At 36.4% G+C, this 20,044-nt stretch overlaps 1 protein-coding gene and 1 non-coding gene across 6 annotated transcripts in view; both read left to right on the top strand.

Moving 5' to 3' along the window:
* SENP7 (SUMO specific peptidase 7) overlaps positions 1-20,044 on the top strand; it is a 162,679-nt gene that overhangs the window by 15,525 nt on the left and 127,110 nt on the right. For 2 of the 5 annotated variants that reach the window (XM_064585123.1, XM_064585211.1), the window contains exons 1-2: positions 5,492-5,655; positions 15,773-15,825. Coding sequence is in view for 1 of the 5 variants with exons in the window: in XM_064585083.1 (XP_064441153.1) it covers positions 5,606-5,645; positions 15,773-15,825 (93 nt within the window). In the remaining 4 variants the exon portion in view is untranslated. Of the gene's footprint in view, positions 1-2,665; positions 2,819-5,491; positions 5,656-15,772; positions 15,826-20,044 lie in introns of those variants that run through there. The other 3 variants (XM_064585083.1, XM_064585171.1, XM_064585246.1) reach the window with 3 other exon arrangements.
* LOC123840194 (small nucleolar RNA SNORD26) lies at positions 16,801-16,875 on the top strand. The gene has a single exon (XR_006789940.1). It is a non-coding gene; the product is annotated as a small nucleolar RNA SNORD26 (small nucleolar RNA).

The raw sequence follows: 20,044 nt of genomic DNA, 5'->3' as shown, positions 1-20,044 counted from the left end.
TGTATAATTTTAAAGTTAATAAATGTCAATTTAATAATATTTTTAGAGAATATCCTATGCATCTATATGTTTTCTCTTTTACAAATCAAGATGGTCCATTAAAATAAAGAAGAGAAATCAAACTTTTTAGTTTTTGAAAGAATGGATTGGAATAAGATAGCTTAGTTTTAGGAATAAGATTGTTAGAGCTGCAAAGCACGTTATTGATATTCTTAGTATGTTTATTTTATAGAGGAATGAGGCTTTCAAAGGTAAAATGACATGCTCAAAGTGACTCAGGCAGTTCTAGGAACCTGAGAGAAGATTCATTTTTACCAGTGATCTTATAAATGCATAATATTTAACTGTTTATTTCATTCATCCACCAAAAATTTAGTGAAGGCATTTGTTAGACACTTAGTGTCTTATATCCCATAGTCATTTTACATTAAATGGAATAATAGAGAATAGTATATAATCATTGTGAGAATTTTAAATTAGGTCTTTCTAGAGACTTGGAATAAGTGGTTGACACAGCTGTTATTTTTTGTTCTAGGGATGGCTATTGTTTTTATTTATTTAAAAAATTGTGGTATAATATACTAAAATTTACCATTTTAACCATTTTTAGTTGTATAGTTCAGTGGTATTAAGTACATTCACATTGTTGTGCAACCATTACTGTTATCCACCCACAGAACATTTTTCATCTTACAAAACTCTAACTTGGTAACCATTAAGGGATAACTCCTCATTTCCCCTTTGCCCCAGCACCGTTCTACTTTCTATGAACTTGACGAGAGAGTAGGTGGGGCAACAGAATCACAGATGCAAATAATTTTAATTAGCTTGATTTTAAGGAACTCCTTTCCTTTTTAGGATCATAAAGTATACTTAACAATATTTTACATTCTTCACAGGTGAATAGTAAGCTTTTATGAAAACATAATTTTACTTTGTTCCTGGGTTTCAACATCAAAAAAAAAAAACAGAGAGAGAGAGGAAAGAAAATATAAATTTAAATCTGAGAAGTCAGGGCCTAACTCCTGATTACACAATAATACCTTATTATAGTAATTATAGTCCTTTGGTATACTTAAGAGTTCCTTTTGTATATCCTATGCCATTAAGCACAGAATGAAGGATGCTAAAAGTATCTAAATACTTTTTTTTACAATGAACATTATTTTATTTATTTGTTTTTCTAGAAAATAAAACAAAGAATCCTTTAAAACATATTTTAAGAAAAGAATGACTATTTGGTACAAAAGCAACATTATTTTCTCAACACAGAATGCAATTATGAAGTGTTTTACTAAAATTATTTCTGTATACAACTCCATTTAGTAAATTATAGAAAATAGTAGAAAGTGATAAAGCTTATGAAATGACATTATGTAGAAGGTTCAAAAAAAGCAAACTAAATCCCTTCCTCTTAGCATTCCTTCTCCCTACCTATCTCTCCCCAGCAAAGACTAAAATAGCTGAATTTAATCTACCTGAGGCAAAGACAGAGAAAACAGGATTTTAGAGGTAGAAAGAAAAAAAAATATATCAGATGTCACCAAATCCTGGGTTTCCCAAATTTGAGTATGCAACAGAATTTTCTAGGATAGTTAAAAAAAAAAGTTTAGTGAACCTGTAAAGAGAAACATCCTCTAACCACCATGGGCCATGCCAGCCATTCCTTACGTCCCTTCAAACGCTTTTCCCTCTCTCCAAAAGTAACCACTCTGGACTTTTATAGAAATCGCTGCTTTGCATTTCTTTATGGTTTTATCTCCTAAGTGTACAGCCCTGGAAATTATTGTTTAGTAGTTCAGTTTTGTACTTAAAAAAATACTTGATACGTCTTCCTGGGAAAAATTTTAAACATACAGGTTATTAGGTTCCACTTCCAGGAGATTCTGATTTAAAAGGTTTGAGGTGGGGCCTAGAGGTAGTGTAAGAAAAGATGCTCCCAAGTAATTATGAAAACTAGATTTTTGGATTTATGGACTTTGTCCAATCCTAGACACTATGTTGATTTGGATTATTCAGAGGTAAGTGGGTACCGAACTGTTAAAGGCTAAAGAAGACGAGACTACCTAAAGCCTCAATTTTACTAAATAGTAACATAAAATGAAATTTTTCCCTTGAAACTAACGAAATGTATTAAGGCACAGAAATGCTGACTAAACATTTCATTTTAAGATAGAACACTCCAGGAGTGCCTGGGTGGCTCAGTCGTTAAGCGGCTGCCTTCGGCTCAGGTCATGGACCCAGGGTCCTGGGATTGAGCCCCGCATTGGGCTCCCTGCTCCGCGGGAAGCCTGCTTCTGCCTCTCCCACTCCCCCTGCTTGTGTTCCCTCTCTCGCTGTGTCTCTGTCAAATTAATAAATAAAATCTTTAAAAAAAAAAAGAACACTTCAAAGAAATTAGTGGTATATGTACAAGATACCTTGGGTTCAGCCCTAGGGCATGACAATTTAGGGATCTTCAGTTAAAGGTTTGTGCATACATTCCTTCTATAGCTTTTTGGACAAAAGATTATCCATCTGCTGCCTGAATACCTAGAATTACTGCAGGTTTTCATAACTTCTGGAAACAGGCTATTCCACTGCAAGGCAGTTACAATTGATTATCTTAAAAAGGAAGATGTCTTTAAAACTAAACAACCTATATGTGTCTTTTCATGATTCACAGGTAACTTCATTTATATGTGGAATAAAAACTTCCTTCACAGAATTCTCAGCATTTTAAAGAAAAGAATCAATTACCAATGAAAATGAAGTGAATAGCAACATAATACAGTGCTCCATATATCTTTGCAAAATCTAGGCTTTCCTGGCGCCCATGGTAAGAAGTTCCAGATTGTTTATTTTAGTTTTTAAAACAGGAAGTCAAGATGTTCACAGTGCCCATCTAAACTTCTTCATAGGGGTGCCTGGGTGGTTCAGCCAGTTGAGTGTCTGTCTTCAGCTCAGGTTAGGATTGAGCCCCAAGTTGGGCTCTCTGCTCAGTGGGGAGTCTGCTTCTCCTTTTCCTCCACCCCGCCCCCCACTCGGTCTCTCTCTCTCTCTCAAATAAATAAAAAATCTTAAAAAAAATAAACCTCTTTACATTCATATTGTACTTAAAGTTAATTCACTTGTGATGAGAAAGGGCCTTTTGCAAATTTTATTAAGTTCTCTTCCAAGAAATTGTTTATCAAGGGGTAAAATAAAGGGTTCATCAATTTCACACTGCCACTTTGTCTTGAAACTATTAAAACGATACCCACTATACCCACTGCTTAGAACAAAAATACAATGAATACCTAATTTAATAACTTTATATGCACTTTTAACACTTAATAAAGAACCATACCCATTGAGATAAAACCTATCCATTCTCTCTTATAAAATACTGGGCTGATGAATTTCTAATCTCAAATGATTTTAATTTGAAAGGCTCTATACAGTGTGAGCTCGATGTACAAAAGAGAAATGACATTATTCCCAAACATACTAAGACAACCATTTTTTTTTTGGGAGGAGGCGTCTTTTACATTTTTAAAATGAGGAAACTTTCACCAGAGCATAATAAAACACTATAAAAGATCACTTAATCAGTCTTTCATAAAAAACAAAATGAAGTTGTTAAATGACTCGCTAAAAAGTATGAAGTAAACTTTTAGTCCTTTAGTTGTTTGCAATGTAGTTAACTATAAGGCAGAGATGAATACTATAACAATAAAAATACTGGTTAAAAAGCAAATTTGAAATTCTTGAGCTTCAAGTTCATCTATCTTCACATGTTATTCAAAACAAGTTCTAATTCAAAGAAACAAACTGGCTTTCTAAGTCTTCATTAGCAGAAATGGTATATTTGGTTCAACAAGTTTAAACAATATATTTGCAAGGTGAATAAGTTGATTAACGTCTTATAATTTCATTTCTTATAAGTTAACTTCTTACTGCTAAACTTTAAAACCACTTACTTATAGGGAAGCTGCTAATTTGGGTGGAAATGGATAAGGCCTACTTACACTTTCCTTTATTATGTTCCCATGTCTCAGCTCTATTTCCATCTTGTGCAGTTAATTTGTTTCCTACAATATTGGCAAATGAATTAAGCTGGTTTGATTCCGGAGTTAAATTGCTCAATTAAAAAAGTTGATTTATGGGGCACCTGGCTGGTTCAGTCAGTAGAGCATAGGACTCTTGATCTCAAGGTTGTAAATTCCAGCCCCACGTTGGGTATAGAGATTACTTAAAAATAAAAATAAGAAAAATCTTTAAAAAAAAAGTTGATTTGTAAAGAAACTTAAAATTGAGATATTTTTCTGTAAGCAGTGTTTTGATTTGTTAAACAAATAAAGTAGGGTCTCCAAATGAAACTGTTGTAGTGAATGTCAATCTCATCAAGCCCTGAAATATTCCTGCTTTTCAACCATTCTTTCCCTGTAAAACACTTCTCTGAGCCCAAATAGGCTTTTGCACCTGGAGGCTTACCTATACTTCAGCACAGACCACACAGTAATTAAGAGGCCAAATTTGACTCAAGAAGCACGAGACTGGGCTCTAGTGGTGAGTTGGGCAAGTCCCTTTTTTGGCCTTGGTAAAATGGGGGGAGGGGATCGGATGTTAAGCTCCAGGATCCCTTCTGGCTTGGAACATTCCAATACCACTTTGCCTTTGATTAAACCGCTCTGCTGAATTTTTTTTTAACTTATTGTGATTACAGCTTACACATTTAAAAAATTACTCAAGTATGTACATCATGGCCGACAAATAGGACAATTTTCTAAACTGATGGGCCCTTTGAAAGACCTAAAAAAAAAATCGGTCTAAAAATACTAGACTGCGTTCATTGAGGACTGGTCTTGCTCCTGGAGTACTGTAGTAAATGTTAGTTCAACGAATTTCAATTTACAGCCATCTACTTTCTATCACCTCAGCATTTTGTTTTAAAAAATTGAGGTCTAGTTTTTCTTTTTTTCTGGGCCTTTAAAAATGACGAATTTTAATTTTAAAAAAAGATCCTGTGTAACTATGACATCTTTTCCTCAGCTGGCCAAATACATTTCCACTCCGAATGCTAAACCGATAGCTAGGCTAACAGGTGACTTTACTGAGTTTGGGGACGCTCCTTGAGGACAAGTATATGAGAGATCGTGAGTTAAGTCATACTGCAGAAAGGGTAACATTTTAATTTAACTTAATTTTAGAAGTAACGTTTTATTCTCATTTTTCTGGGTCACCTCGCGAGAGCCACTAAACTACAGGAATTCCTAGTTTCCCCTCTTTCAATTTTCGGTCTACCCAGTCTTCAAAGTAAACAAAGCCTCTGACGATCTCGGGCTAAAACCACACATGCAACCTCACTTTCCCATAGGTGCACAGATAATAAGAATGGCTCCACTAAATAAGCACTCGAGGTGGCAAGCAGCAGAGAAAACAAGTCCCAGGAAGTGATTTCCGGGTGAGGTGGGAGGGGCGGCTGATTTCCGGTCTGAGGGCAGGCGACGGCTCTTGCGCAAGCGCTGTTCACTTTCCTGGCTTTTTTTTTTTTTTTCCCTTTCCCCTTCCCCTCCCTCCCCCAGCCTGAGGGGTCTTGAGGTGACAGCGACTGCAACTGCGACTCCAGCAGGAGGAGGAGAAGATGGACAAGGGGAAGACCGGGCGACGTCGATCTTCATCCGGTGAGAAAGGGTCAGAGGAGGGCTGAGCCTATTCTCTTCTACCTTGGGCAAATGGGAGGCACAGGCGGCGACGGGTGCTACGGCCCAGAGCTGTGAGGGCTCGGGCTCCCGCTCGGGCTCGGGCTCCCGCTCGGGCTCGGGCTCGAGCTCCGACTCCGGCTCGTGCAGGCAGGGGAGGGGAAGGCAGGAGCGGAGGGGCGCGCACAATGGAAGACTCCCGGGTCGCCCCCACCCCTGCGAGTCGTAGACTAAGTCCAAGCTGTCATCGAAGCCTTGGCCGCTTTCCACCCCAGCACCCCTTCCAGTTTTCCCCTCTTCCCGCAAACACCCTGCTTGAGTCTCATCGGCCCATGGATCTTGCCGGTTGGCTTGCCGGTGTCCTGCCACGCCTTCCTTTAAGTCCACCAATGTACCCGTTTCACTTCCCTCGCCTGACCCCACTCTTTCTCTTTTCCTTTGATTCTCCATTTAGCCTCTTTCTCACCCCCTCATCTCGGGGCAGGGAGAAGCGGCTGCAAAGAGGGAAAGGCCGGGCTTGCTAATTGATACTTCGTCTCTCTGATAATTGCTGTAACGGGGTTTCGTTCTTCTGAACAGACCCTCTTGATAACCTTTTTCTGTTCCAACCTCTTGCTGCTGCTTCCAGAAGTGATTAAAAAGTCGAACAAAGGATTTGAAGCCGGGCTTCCATTGTGTTTTTAATCTCAGCATATTTTTATTTTTGAAATTGCTTTACGGTTTAAATGACTATCTTCAGTTTGGGGTACTACATCTTGGAAACACCAGAGTGGAGTTATAAGACATGAGGTAGAGCTCCTCCCAGTAACAAGTTTTTGTCAAAGATCTCATCCACTAAGAGTACCTCAATTCCTCGTGTTAAGTCCTGTGGACGAACCAGAGGAGGAGAGGGGGAGGACTCTATCTTTAATAAGCTTACAGTCTAGTACACGAACTAACACCCAATGAATCAATTATTTCGTTTCATTTTCTCCCTTCTTACCGTATAATTTGCAGAGACAGTCCTAACAATTCCAAATTTATTAGGAGTCCCTTGGGGCAGTGCATCTCAAGCATTTTTCTGCCTTCTTTGCAAAGGAGAAGTGGACAGGATTTATGGGACATTGCTCGAAGCAGTTAAAAACCTGAATCCCTTTTCATAAGCAACTATTGTTATCATTTGTGTGTGTGTGTGTGTGTGTGTATCCTAGGGATACTCTTTGCCTTTGAAAGTACATGTGGTACATATATAAATATAGGCCTCCAATAGATCAGTGTTTTTGTGTTTTTTTTTAAAGATTTTATTTATTTATTTGAGAGAGAGTGAGTGAGAGAGAGAGCGTGCACAAGCTCAGGGAGAGGCAGATGGGGAGGGAGAAGCAGGCTCCCCACTGAGCAGGGAGCCCGACTTGGGGCTCCATCCAGGATGCTGGGATCGTGACCCCAGCCAAAGGCAGATGCCCAACTGACTGAGCCACCCAGGCGCCCTATCAATGTTTGTTTTAACATACTTTTTTTTCTCCTCTAAGACCTTAATGTAAAATTTACACGTTAAGAAAATGCACATTGTTTATATGGTGTCTTTTCTGTGCTTTCTAATAGACCTTTAGGAGTTATTCCTCAGCTTAAGATGCACAGCCTTTTTTTCAATAAGTGCATTTCATCTTGGCTTAATACATTTTTTGGGGGGGGGCAGCAAGATATTAACACTGTCCTTCAGCAAATCGCCTCTTCTTTCCCTTGTTACACTTAAGAGTTATTTATTACATTTAATTTGATGCAAGTGGTTGTGGGAAGTAAAATTTGATAATGAAGCTGTTATTTCTTAAAAGACATTGATATTTATATTAGCTATCCCTCTGGAGAAGATTTTTTTTTTTACCCCCGAAGACATTCCTTTTGGAGCTGTCCTTTCTCAAAAGTAATTGTTATTGTATAAAACCCATTCTCAAATCTACTATTACCTAGCTGTTCTCCTGTATTCATCTGGTTTTAAGAGATGAATATTAGGGCGCCTGGGTGGCTCAGTCGGTTGGGTGTCTGCCTTTGGCTCAGGTCATGATCCCTGAGTCCTGGGATTGAGTCCCACATCGGGCTCTCTGCTCTGTGGGGAGTCTGCTTCTCCCTCTGCCTCTGCCCTCCCTCCTGTTCGTGCTTTCTCACTCAAATAAATAAAAAAGATGAATATTAGTTTTTAAGAATGATTCTGAATAGTGTATATTTAATTTTCACATAAATTATCAAATAAAACTAATCAGTTGGTTTGAAGGGATTCTGGGTTCTGTGTGACATTTATGTGCATATATTTGTCATTTCATTAGGAGTGGTTGCTAACTTGAACTCATGACTGGAAGTGACATTTATGGTCATCAGGATTTCATAATACCCAAAGAGGGGAATTTGATTAATAAAACAGGAAGATTTCTAAGTTAGAAGTAGAATGTGGATAGCAGTAGAAAGAAAAAACATGAAGTTTTGAAGTTTCCTCTGTGAGACTGCATTAGGTTTCCCTAAATGTTCTAAATAAGGAAGAACTGTGAAGGGTTGTATAGTGTATTGTTCAGAACTCTTTTAGTTGCGAGTAGCAGAAACCCAGTTCCAACTGGTTTAAGCTACACACAAAACAAGAATTTATGGACTTATGTCACTGATAACTGTAAGAGTGGGATGAGGGGAGAGGCAGACAGAGCAAGGAGCCCAAGACCCTGGGATCATGACCTGAGCCGAAGGCGGTTGCTTAACCCACTGAGCCACCCAGGTGTCCCAAAACAGTTGTCTTTTATTAAGCCAGACATTAAAGAGATTTGCAAATAGGTAAAATATTGCCATTCTTCTTAGTATTTTTTTTTTAAAGATTTTATTTATTTATTTGACAGAGAGAGGCACAGCGAGAGAGGGAACACAAGCAGGGGGAGTAGGAGAGGGAGAAGCAGGCTTCCCACCTAGCAGAGAGCCCGATGTGGGGCTCCATCCCAGGACCCTGAGATCATGACCTGAGCCAAAGGCAGACGCTTAACAACTGAGCCACCCAGGCACCCCTCTTCTTAATATTTTTTAAAAAATAGTTATTTTTCATAAAGTATTTTAGCCATGTTAACATGCAATGAGTTTATTGTTTTTAAATGAATTGTTAAATATTTTAAAATTAAAGGAAAAATTTCATAAGTAAAGCTGTGTTCCCTCTCTCGCTGTGTCTCTGTCAAATAAGTAAATGAAATCTTAAAAAAAAAAAATCACAAAAGCTCTGATTACCTTACTTTTCTGGAATGTGGCCATGAATCAGGAATTAAGCAAAAAATACCTCTGAGCAGTGAGAGGAGAAATTACACAGTCTGTATGTTAAAGTTCACTTGTGAGAAGCTTCTCAGACTTTTCTTTAGAGTATATTGAATCTATATTTTAAAATTATTTGTAACCCCAATGAGCATGAATTCCTTACTTCCAAGTTCACTGCATATCAAAAGCAGTAAATTAAATGGGACACAGATTAAAAAATATCTGGCACCAGAGACTGGCCCACTAACAGTTGAATGAAATAATAATTAAATGCATGGGTCATTCAAGGGAGAATGACCATTAGAAATGTTTAACATCAACAAAAGTATAACAGATAAAGCCCTTGATAACAATTTTCAAATGAATCTTTGAATTAAACAGGATAGTTCAAGTGAATTTCAGGTTTTCAACTGATTGCTTCAGGCATCATCCTTGGAAATTTGTGTTCACTCTCATTTAAGTTAAGAATACATGTTTTTTTGAGAACTTCAGTACTAAGCAGTGTACTAAAAATTTTACAGACTTTAATTCTTTCAAAAGCCCTATGAGGTAGTTATTATTTCTGATCTACAGATGAGGAAACTGGGATTTAGGGAGGGTAAGCAACTTTAGCAGTAGCAAGTAAGAAATAGCTAGGATTCAAAATCTGGTCTTTCTGATTACAAAATACATAATTTAAACTTCTTTTACTGTCACAGGACATTAGTGAGTCTTACTAGGGAAAAATAAGTTTCTAATGGACAAATAAGTATGAGAACTGTAATTATAAGAAAATTTTATTTATTGCAGGAGTTTTAGAGCCTTTTGCTATTGTACATTGTGCCTCTTCAGGAGAGTAGCTGAGCATGCAGTGTTATTCACACTTGCTTGATTTTGAAACTCTTCCCTCCCCCTAGTTTTCGTCTTGAGGCTCTAGTGTCCCATGATGATACAACTTTATTTTTTCAGTAGGCTCAGGTGATGTCTGCATATTTTGCATTGTAAGTGTAATGAACCATGATTGAAGTTCAAAATCAGAATCTGCAATTAATCATGATAAAACTACATTATTTGCGTAGACGTTAGCTGAAGCCATTGGAATGAATGGAATCACCCACAGAAGGTATAGAGTGAGAAAAGTCATGAATCACATTTAATTTCAAAGTAGGAAGGAAGAAACATTAGTCGGCAGATAGGCAAATTAGGAAAGAAAGGTTTGGGAAGCAAGGGAGGAGAGTGATAAGCAATGTAGATTAGAGTTAAAATAGTATGAGGGTGCTGAATTTGGCAATTAGGAGGTCACTTTTACCACTGGTTTTATAGGGACAAAAGCCAGATTTCGTTCGTTCTTTCTTTTTTTTTTTTAAATCTTTTTTTTTTAAGATTTTTATTTTATTTGAGAGAGAGAGAATGAGAGAGAGCATGAGAGGGGAGAGGGTCAGAGGGAAAAGCAGACTCCCAGCCGAGAAGGGAGCCTGATGTGGGACTTGATCCTGGGACTCCGGGACCATGACCTGAGCCGAAGGCAGTCACTTAACCACTGAGCCACCCAGGCGCCCTCGTTCTTTCTTTCTTTCTTTCTTTCTTTCTTTTTTTAAAAAATATTTTATTTATTTATTTGCCAGAGAGAGCAAGAACAAGCAGGGGGAGAGGCAGGCAGAGGGAGAATCAGACTCCCCGCTGAGCAGGGAGCCTGCTGTTGAACTCAATCCCAGGACCCTGGGATCATGACCTGAGCCGAAGGTGAACGCTTAACCACCTGAGCCACGCAGGCGTCCCAAAAGCCAGATTTCAAGAGGCTGAATGAAACAAAGAAAATGAGATGTAAAAAAGATTTCTGAAACAAGTTGGAGAAGTAAATAAAGTAGTAAGGAATTTTTTTTTCATTAGACTTTGAGACTTAAATCAGGTGTGGGTAGGGAGTGGCAAAGTGAGTGGAGAGAGAAAGATACTAAGTAGGAGATAATTGATGGGGTGAGGTTTCAGAAGAAATGGGGGAGATTGGAATCAAAAGATAGTTTCTTGAGATGTGCAGAAAGGAGGGAAGATGGATAAAGATATAGATAAATTTTGAGAAGGTAAGGATATTGCAGTCATAGCTTCTACACGAAGTAAGGGAAGATCATTTTTGGTAAAAGGACTTTCAAGTGGTATTGGTAGCTCAAAATAGACTAGGTGGTCAATTAGGCACGAATAAAAGAATTGTTAAGTAATTTTAAAGGTCATTAAAACAAGTGCGAGTGTTGTAGTAGTAGTAGTCGTAGTTGTTGCAGTTACTATTATGTGACTTTGTTCAGCAGTGCTAAGCAGTCTAGCAGCAAGAATTTGGAAAAAAATGAATTTAGTTTTACTTAAGGCTAAAGGGTAAGACAAGATATGGAGGCAAAAAATGGGTTCAGTGTGAATGAAGAAATGAAAGGGTCAAAGAACTGTGGGTTGTAGAATGAAAAGTTCACTTTTGAGAACTTGAGAAGTGCAACAGTATTCCTTAAATCCATTGACAAATGTATGTTGCTGAAATGGGGATGTGTAGAAGTGTGTTGGAGTGAGTCCGCTGTTTTGAGTGAGTTGACTTACAGAAGTTTTAGAGCTTCACAATGATGGTAAATTTTAGAGATAGAGAAGAAAACTATGAATCAAGTATCAGAGAATTCTAGGAATGTTGGAGAGGGTATTGGGTCAGTGCATGGCAATCACAAATATGGTGAAGTAATATATCCAACTTATGGGAATTTTAAAGAAGGGATTATGCAATAAAAATAAAATATTAATTGGAAGTGGTAGTGGGAGGAGGAGATTGTTAATCCCTACTCCTGATTTTATAAGTGAGAGAAGAATCTTGAGAGAACCTTAAAAAAATAATGTAGTCAATAAAAAGCTAGGATTCAGTTAAACTAAGGTGGAGGAAATGTTCCAGGAAAAGATTCAGAATTTAAGAACATTGTACTGACTCTGGAAAGGAATTTAGTGGGCTAGGGAAGAGATGGAGAAGAATGTGGATGAAGGGGTAGAGTCGAATTACATAAAACGTGAGAGACTAGCAAGATAATAGGCTGTGGTGATTGGCATCTAGGGTGGTGAATGGGATTCCCAGGTCTGATGATGGAAGACAGAGAATTGGAAAGTAGATTAGAGAGAATGGTAAAACAGGGAATGGGTTATGGATAAGATTGAGTAGCTTCAAAGATCCAGATCGGAAGTTTGTTATTATGGTGCTGTCTCAAAACTGCTTTCTAGGTGGATAAACTCTAATAGGAGTCTTTAATAATTTAGAAGGCTGGCAAATATGGGCTGCTTTATCCTACTTTGCATATACTTATAATGATAACTCACCTCTTGAGTGCACCTGGCACTGAACTGTCCTTTCATCCATTTCTGCCTATCTAAAATTTGCTCATTATTGGGGCGCCTGGGTGGCTCAGATGGTTAAGCGTCTGCCTTCGGCTCAGGTCATGATCCCAGGGTCCTGGGATCGAGTCCCACATTGGGCTCCTGGCTCAGCGGGGAGCCTGCTTCTCCCTCTCCCTCTGCCTCTCTCCCTACTCATGCTCTCTCTCTCTCTCTCTGTGTCTCAAATGAATAAATAAAATCTTAAAAAATAAAATAAAATAAAATAAAATTTGCTCATTATCTAAAACTTCAAAGCTCAGTTCAGTTGTGCCTTTCCAAGATCTCCTAATTAACTCAAACTTAAAACAGATCATAGCTATTTCTGAACTTCCATGGGTCTTAGCACTTCTTATATGATATTTATATCAGATTCCATCATATATTCTAGCTTCCTAAATTGTTTAATCTCTTCTGTTATACTATTGACATTGACACAGGGACTATCTTATTAATCTTATATCCCATAGCATGCCTGGAGTGTACTGGTTAAGAAAGCTACCTCTGGTATTAGACCAGTGATGAATCAACATGGTGACTTTGGGAAAGTTATTTGGATTCCTCAAATCTAAATTCTTCATCTGTAAAATGGTGATAATACTGTTACTGATCTCATAAGGCTTTTGTAAAGACTAAATAAAAATAATTTGTGTACTTAGCCTAGTGGCTGGCAGTGGTAATCATAATCTTAAATGTTTATGGAGTAAGTAAGTGAGTGAGTGATTCTACAAGCTACTTGGGAAAAAGTCATGTCTTTCAATTGTTTGACTCATGTATTTAGAATGAGAATAATTAGATTTTCCTGTGTGCTAATACTAATATACTGAGGTCTCTTGAAGAGTAATATTTTAATATAAACTATTAAAATAATAGTTACCATTTATTTTGCACTAACTATATGCCAGACATAATGCTAAATAATATAGGCTATCTCATTTTAATCTTAATTGAAAAGCTGGATATTCTCTCTTGTCTTAGTCTCAGAAGTCACAAGTAAGCCAGGATAGAAATTTAGGTTGTCGAGCTTTAAAATCATTAACTTTTGAGCACCACAATATACCAGATAATCACAAGAAGAGGCACATAATATGTTTATTTAAATGACCCAAAGACAATGTAGTATAAAATGGAATAGCTCAATTATAAAAACCCCTAAAATTTTGGGAAGTCACAAGAATATTAATTTTAAAGGAAATAGGGAAACATGCTGTAAAACAGGATAGGTGCATTTTTAACTCATGAGTCAGTTTGGGAATATTAATCTATAAATTACAATTTGGGCAACTGATACTTTTTAAAACATTTTATTAAATTTAAAATACACATAAAAGTGAATATAAGGTAAGGGCTTTCTTACCATTTATTTAAAAATTTTTATTTTTGGTAGTCTAAGGAATGCTACTTTATTGAAAATTGTTTGAATTTATCAAAAGCTTAAGTATAGAGGTATAACTTGTTTTATTGTGCTTTGCAGATAATGTGTTTTTTACAATTTGAAAGTTCGTGGCACAATTTTTCCAATAGCATTTGCTTGCTTCATGTCTCTGTGTCACATTTTGGAAATTCTTGCAATATTTCAAACTTTCATTATTATATTTGTTATGGTGATTGGTGATCAGTGATCTTTGATGTTACTTTTGTAAATTGTTTTAGGGTGCCACAAACCACACCTGTATAAGACAGCAAACTTAATAAATGTGTGTGTTCTGATTCCTCTACTGACTGGCTGTTCCCTGTCTCTCTTCTTCTCCTTGGGCCTCCCTATTCCCTAAAACATGCTGAAAGGTCAGATGATGGTTAGCATTTTTTAGCAATTAGATATTTTTAATTAAGATATGTATATGGTTATTTTAGACATAGTGCTGTTGCAAACTTAATAGACTTCAGTGGAGTGTAAACATAACTTTTATATGGAATAGGAAACTACTCACTTTATTGTGATATTTACTTTATTATGGTATCTCCGATGTATACCTGTAGTGAAATTACTGCTATGTATTATGAACTTAGAGAAATTATTTCAGCTATATAGATTTTTGAATAAGGTATAGTCCATTTGTTATAATTGTTTTTAAAGCTTTTTTTGTTTTGTTTTTAAGTTGAAGTATTACAGCATGGTATGCATATCTTTAGTATAGTTTGATAACTTTTTGTACTTGTATAAAAATACACTTGTGTAACAATCAGCTAAATCAAGATATAAAACACTTCCAGCATCTCAGAAGGCTTACTTGTATCCTGTTCTAGTCAGTATTCCTTTTCTCCTCAGATACTCCTAATTCAAGGCTTTTGCCCATTTGAAGATTGGGTTGTCTTGCTTTGTAGGAGTTCTTTATATATTCTGGTCTGAGTCCTTTGACAGATGTATGTATTATACAGTATTATTAACTGTCACCATACTGTACATAGATGAATGTATTATAAATAATAAATATAAATAATAATCTTCCAGTCTGTGGCTTGCCTTCTTACTCTCTTAATGATGAACTTTGATGAATTTTAATGAAGTTGAGTTTATTAATCTTTTCCTTTATGGTTAGTACTAATTGTGTCTTGGTTGAGAAATTTTTGCCTACCCTGAGGTCATGAAGTTATTCCCCTCCTTTTTATTCTAGAATCTTTTTTGTTTTAGTTTTGGCATTTAAATCTATGATCCAATTAACTTATGTTTATAGCGTGAGGTAGAGGTCAAGGTTTATTTATTTTCCCTTTTGGTTATCAGATTGCTTCAGCATTAGTGTAAAGATCATCTCTTTCTTACCTAATTGTAGTGATATCTTTTTATAAATAAGTGACCACATATGTGTGGATTTCTACTATTACTTTTTGTTATGAAATCTTTGATATATTCCAGTAAATTGTAAGTTCCTGAAAAGCTTAGACTGTGTTTAATTTGCTTACTACACTATCCCCACTGCCTAATATGCCAGGCACATGATAGACATTCAGTAAATTTGCTGATTGAATGAAAGAATCATAAAGGAAAAATCCACAGGAAGTCTGAGAAATGTTGGTGAGGAGACAGTTAAACTGTTCCTAGTTGCAGAGATGCTTAAATATGTAGTAGAACTGGAAGTGTTTTTGTAGAATATTCCAAACATACCTCTCACCTTTTGCTTCACCCCCCCTCCCTCCAGCTTCCCCTATTATCAACGTTTATCTGGTCATATGGTTCAACCAGCATTTATTGAATACCTGTTGGACTTTTGCCAGGGAATATCTTATTTAGTTCTTAGAGCCAAGTTTTCTTCTTTTTTCTGTTGTCATCATACATGTTATTTAATGAAAGGATTTTGTGAGAATTTGCTATTCTTCTGATTATTTTTTGACCTTTATGTTTAGTCTGTTAGGTTTTGTAAAATGTATCAGTACAAATTCTGACCCTAGCAAGTTAATTTAAAACAAAGGATGGCTGTGAAAGGATTTGTTTTTTCACATTGTTTATTTCATTTAGATGTTAAATGATAATTTTTACCATGTCTTTGTAGAAATTATCACAGAAGGAAAAAGGAAAAAGTCTTCATCTTCTGAGTTACATAAGGTATGCATTAGTTTTGCTTTTAATCTATTCATTATCTTTAGAGTTACCAATATTGAAAGTATTTTGCTATTTTTCTTTTTAATAAAAATTTAAAGAAAATATTATAAAACCATAACTAATTACTGTTTTGCAGGGAATAGTATATCCTAAATAATTCAAAGGTTAACCAAGAAAGAAACACTTTCTGGGATCTGCCTTGTTTAAATCATTGTAAGCTGTATCAGTATACTTTGTAGGCCTTATTTTAGTTTTTATATGAAACATAACCCAGCATTTCTTTGATAACTGAATATATTAGCATACCTCACATTCATTAATTGTAATACTGTAGATATAGAAAGGTTGTGCTCAAGTCATGTGCTGAAAATTACTATTTGAAATATTTCCTATTAAAATTTATTTATTTATTTTACTTTATTTTATTTTATTTCTTCTGTGTAAGCCAAGAGTAGCAAAAGAAGCAAAATGAAGTTTCTACCTATGTAGGAAGTGTTTCAAAAATTTAATTTCTTTTTAGAAAGATAATCTTTTTTTCCTCTAGAATTTTGTGACTTAAACACAGTAGTACCCTGATATACATATAATTTATTAGATACTTTTTTCTGAAGCATTCCAAATTATGCACAGAGGACTTTTAATTTGGCACAGAGAACTTTAATTTGGTACATTTCATGGAACAAAGCTGGAGGAATCATAACTAGGACTCTGAGAGGGAATCAAGAGTACACAGACAAGACCAAATAGCATGGCTTTAGATACTCTTCCACCTTAGCTTACTTTACATTTGTGGGTATGATTTCTTTTAAAATTTTGGATTTGGCTTACATGGCATAAATGAGGGGGTTAAAAATAAATTCGTACACTGCCATACCCAGCTTTAAATACCTCTGTATTGACTACTATTTCTTTTGTGTTTAACACCTCCAGTGAAGTGAAATGCTCTGTTTTCGGTTGCTGCTTCATGCAGTTGAAAGTCTACCATTAGATGATATTTCAATTGAACTCTCTCTTTCTGATGTATCAGTGGAGAAATGCCTAATATTGAGTAAATGCATTTCTCTTTCTTATTTTTAGATGTATGGCAGTATTTAACTTTTATTTTCAAGTAACTTTAGATTTACAGAAAATTTACAGAAATACTACAGAGTTCTCATCTACCCTTCATTCAGCTTCCCCTAGTGTTAATATCTTATATAACCAAAGTACAACAAAATTTAAAAATTAACTTTGGACAATACTTTAAGCTACAGACATTACTTGGATATCTTCAGCTTTTTTTTAAAATAATGTTGTTTTTCCATTCCAGGATCCCACGTTGCATTTAGGTGTCATGTCTCCTTGATTTCCTTGATTCTGTGACAGTTCTTCAGTCTTTGTTCTTTCATGATCATGACATTTTTAGAGTACTATGATTTTGTCAGTATTTTGTTGAATTCCTCAGTTTCAGTTTGTCTCAGGTTTCTTTTCTTTTTTAAAAGATTTTATTTTTAAGTAATCTCTACACCCAACGTGGGGCTTGAACTCACAACCGTGAGATCAGGAGTTGCATGCTCTTCCGACTGAGCCAGCCAGGTGCCCCTGTCTCAGGTTTCTTATGAGTAGATTAAAGTTATGGCTTTTGGGGAAGAATATAACATGATATGCCCTTCTTAGTGTATCCTGTCAGGAGTACACAATACACAATAATGATATGTCTTATTACTGGTGATGTCAGTCTTGACTACCTGCTTAAGATGGCTTCTACCTGGTTATTCCATTGTAAAGTTACTCCTTCACTTTGTAGTAAGTAGATATTGTGGGAGAGATACTTTGAATCTATGCAAATATACTGTTTCTTAAACTTTCACCCACTGTTTTACCATCTAGCAGTGGATCTGGTCTGCAACATTTGTGTATATGATATTCTATTGGTGATTTTCTTTTTCCCTCATTCCCTCTACATTTATTAATTGAAGTTCTTCTGTAAGGGAGAGCTACCCCTCTTTTCTCCTTATTTATTTATTCAATTACTTATTTTTATTAATATGGACTCAAGAGTATCTATTCTATGGGTTATAATTTATTACAGCATTATTGGCTTTTTTGATTGAAATGAAATGTTTAGCTTAGGTATTAGAAGATCTTTCAGTTTGGATCCTATGCCCTTTTAACATGCTCCTTTTTTTTAGCACTTATTTCTGGTACTCCAAGATACTTTTTAAGGAGCCCTGGTTCTTTTATTGAAGAGTTGTATTTAGAAATCTAGGTCTGGGTGCACCTAGGTGTGCTCATTGCTCTTGGGGTGTCATTGTTTCTAGGCTCTCTCTAGAGAAGACTAGAAATTTTTTTTTTTTTTTTTAAGATTTTATTTATTTGACACAGAGAGAGCGACAGCGAGAGAGGGAACACAAGCAGGGGGAGTGGGAGAGGGAGAAGCAGGCTTCCTGCCGAGCAGGGAGCCCGATGTGGGGCTCGATCCCAGGAGCCTGGGATCATGACCTGAGCTGAAGGCAGACGCTTAACGACTGAGCCACCCAGGCGCCCCTAGAAAAATTTTTCTATGCTAACCCATACACATACACACATCTCTATATTTCACAGAGAGAGAGCACAAGTAGGCAGAGCAGCAGGCAGAGGGAGAGGGAGAAGCAGACTCCTGGCTGAGCAGGGAGCCCGATGCGGGGCTCGATCCCAGGACACTGGGATCATGACCTGAGCTGAAGGCAGATGCTTAACCAACTGAGCCACCCAGGTGCCCCAATACTGATACTTCTGATTCCAGTCCAACACCACAGAGCTTATCCTAGCCTTTTCCCTTTTTTTTATTTTTAACTTTTTTTCTATCATTATGTACCATATATTTACTTATTTGTTCAACCATAATATGCACATTGAAGTTAGTGTAGAAAAAATTGACAGTAGAGTAGTTAGTTGTACCTGAAATCTGCTTGTCCTATACTCATATACAATATTAGAGTGAGAGATTTAAATCTATAAGTTATTAATCAGGAAGCTACAGGAGAGGTTTTTCTGGAGCTTTAAATGTTAATATTTTTTCCCCTTTCCTTTTATAATTGCATTGTATTCCTATTAAAAAATAAATAAAACGGGGCGCCTGGGTGGCTCAGTCATTAAGCGTCTGCCTTCGGCTCAGGTCATGATCCCAGGGTCTTGGGATCGAGCTCCGCATTGGGCTCCCTGCTCCACAGGGAGCCTGCTTCTCCCTCTCCCACTCCCCCTGCTTGTGTTCCCTCTCTTGCTGTGTCTCTCTCTTTCAAATTAATAAATAAAATCTTTTTTTTTAAAAAAAAGAAAGATTCTGTATTTTTTCTTTTATACTTATATTCAAAATAATTTCTTTTTTTAAATTTAAGTTTATTTATATTTTTTAGTAATCTCTACACCCAGTATGGGGCTCAGACTCATGACCCTGAGATCAAGAGTTGCATGCTCTTCTGACTGAGCTCCCAAAATAATTTCTTAATATCATTAATCTTTTGGAACATGTTATTTAATAACAACTGAATAGTATCTCATTTGGTTTAGTTTTGCCATAATTCTGTTTAATTGTTCTTTTATTATTGTTTCTAGTTTTTCTATATTAAAAGTAATATGGAGTCTATATCCCTGTTCATAAATATTTATATATACTTCGATTTTTAAAGCTTTTGATGCTAATGGATAGAGTTTTAATAAACATCCAGATTTCATGTGTCTATACTTTGGAGGAATAGAGAACTGCCCTTTTTGAAAATAGGATAGATTACGATTTGTGTCCATCCTAATGGAAGTATGCATGAATATTTATTAGTGTAAATAATTCATTAATACTGAATCTAAACCATTCATAGGTAAAGTGATTGAAAACTAATTCCTGTGAAAAAGGAATACAAAATCTTCCACCGAAGACATCAGCAGTATTTTATAAGAAGCTAATTTTACAATATACTCAACATGCATAACCAACTCTTACTTTTTCCGAATCTTAGTTGCTGTCCTTCAAGTTTTTTTTAGATTTTTTTTTAAAGATTTTATTTATTTTTTTTGAGAGAGAGAGAGAGAGCGTGTGAATGCGCATGAGTGGGAAGAGGGGCAGAGCCAGCGGGAGAGGAAGAAGCAGATTTCCCGCAGAGTGGGGAGTCCCACATAGTTCTCCATCCGAGGACCCTGAGATCATGACCTGAGTTGAAGTCAGACACTTAACTGACTGAGCCTCCCAGGCACCCCTGTCCTTCAAGTT

The sequence above is a fragment of the Mirounga angustirostris genome, unplaced genomic scaffold (assembly GCF_029215605.1).
Source record: "Mirounga angustirostris isolate CCGP_5_RB_7025 unplaced genomic scaffold, mMirAng1.0.hap1 SCAF_1, whole genome shotgun sequence".
Taxonomy (NCBI): Eukaryota; Metazoa; Chordata; class Mammalia; order Carnivora; family Phocidae; genus Mirounga; species Mirounga angustirostris.
This window is presented reverse-complemented; position numbering and strand designations above follow the sequence as displayed.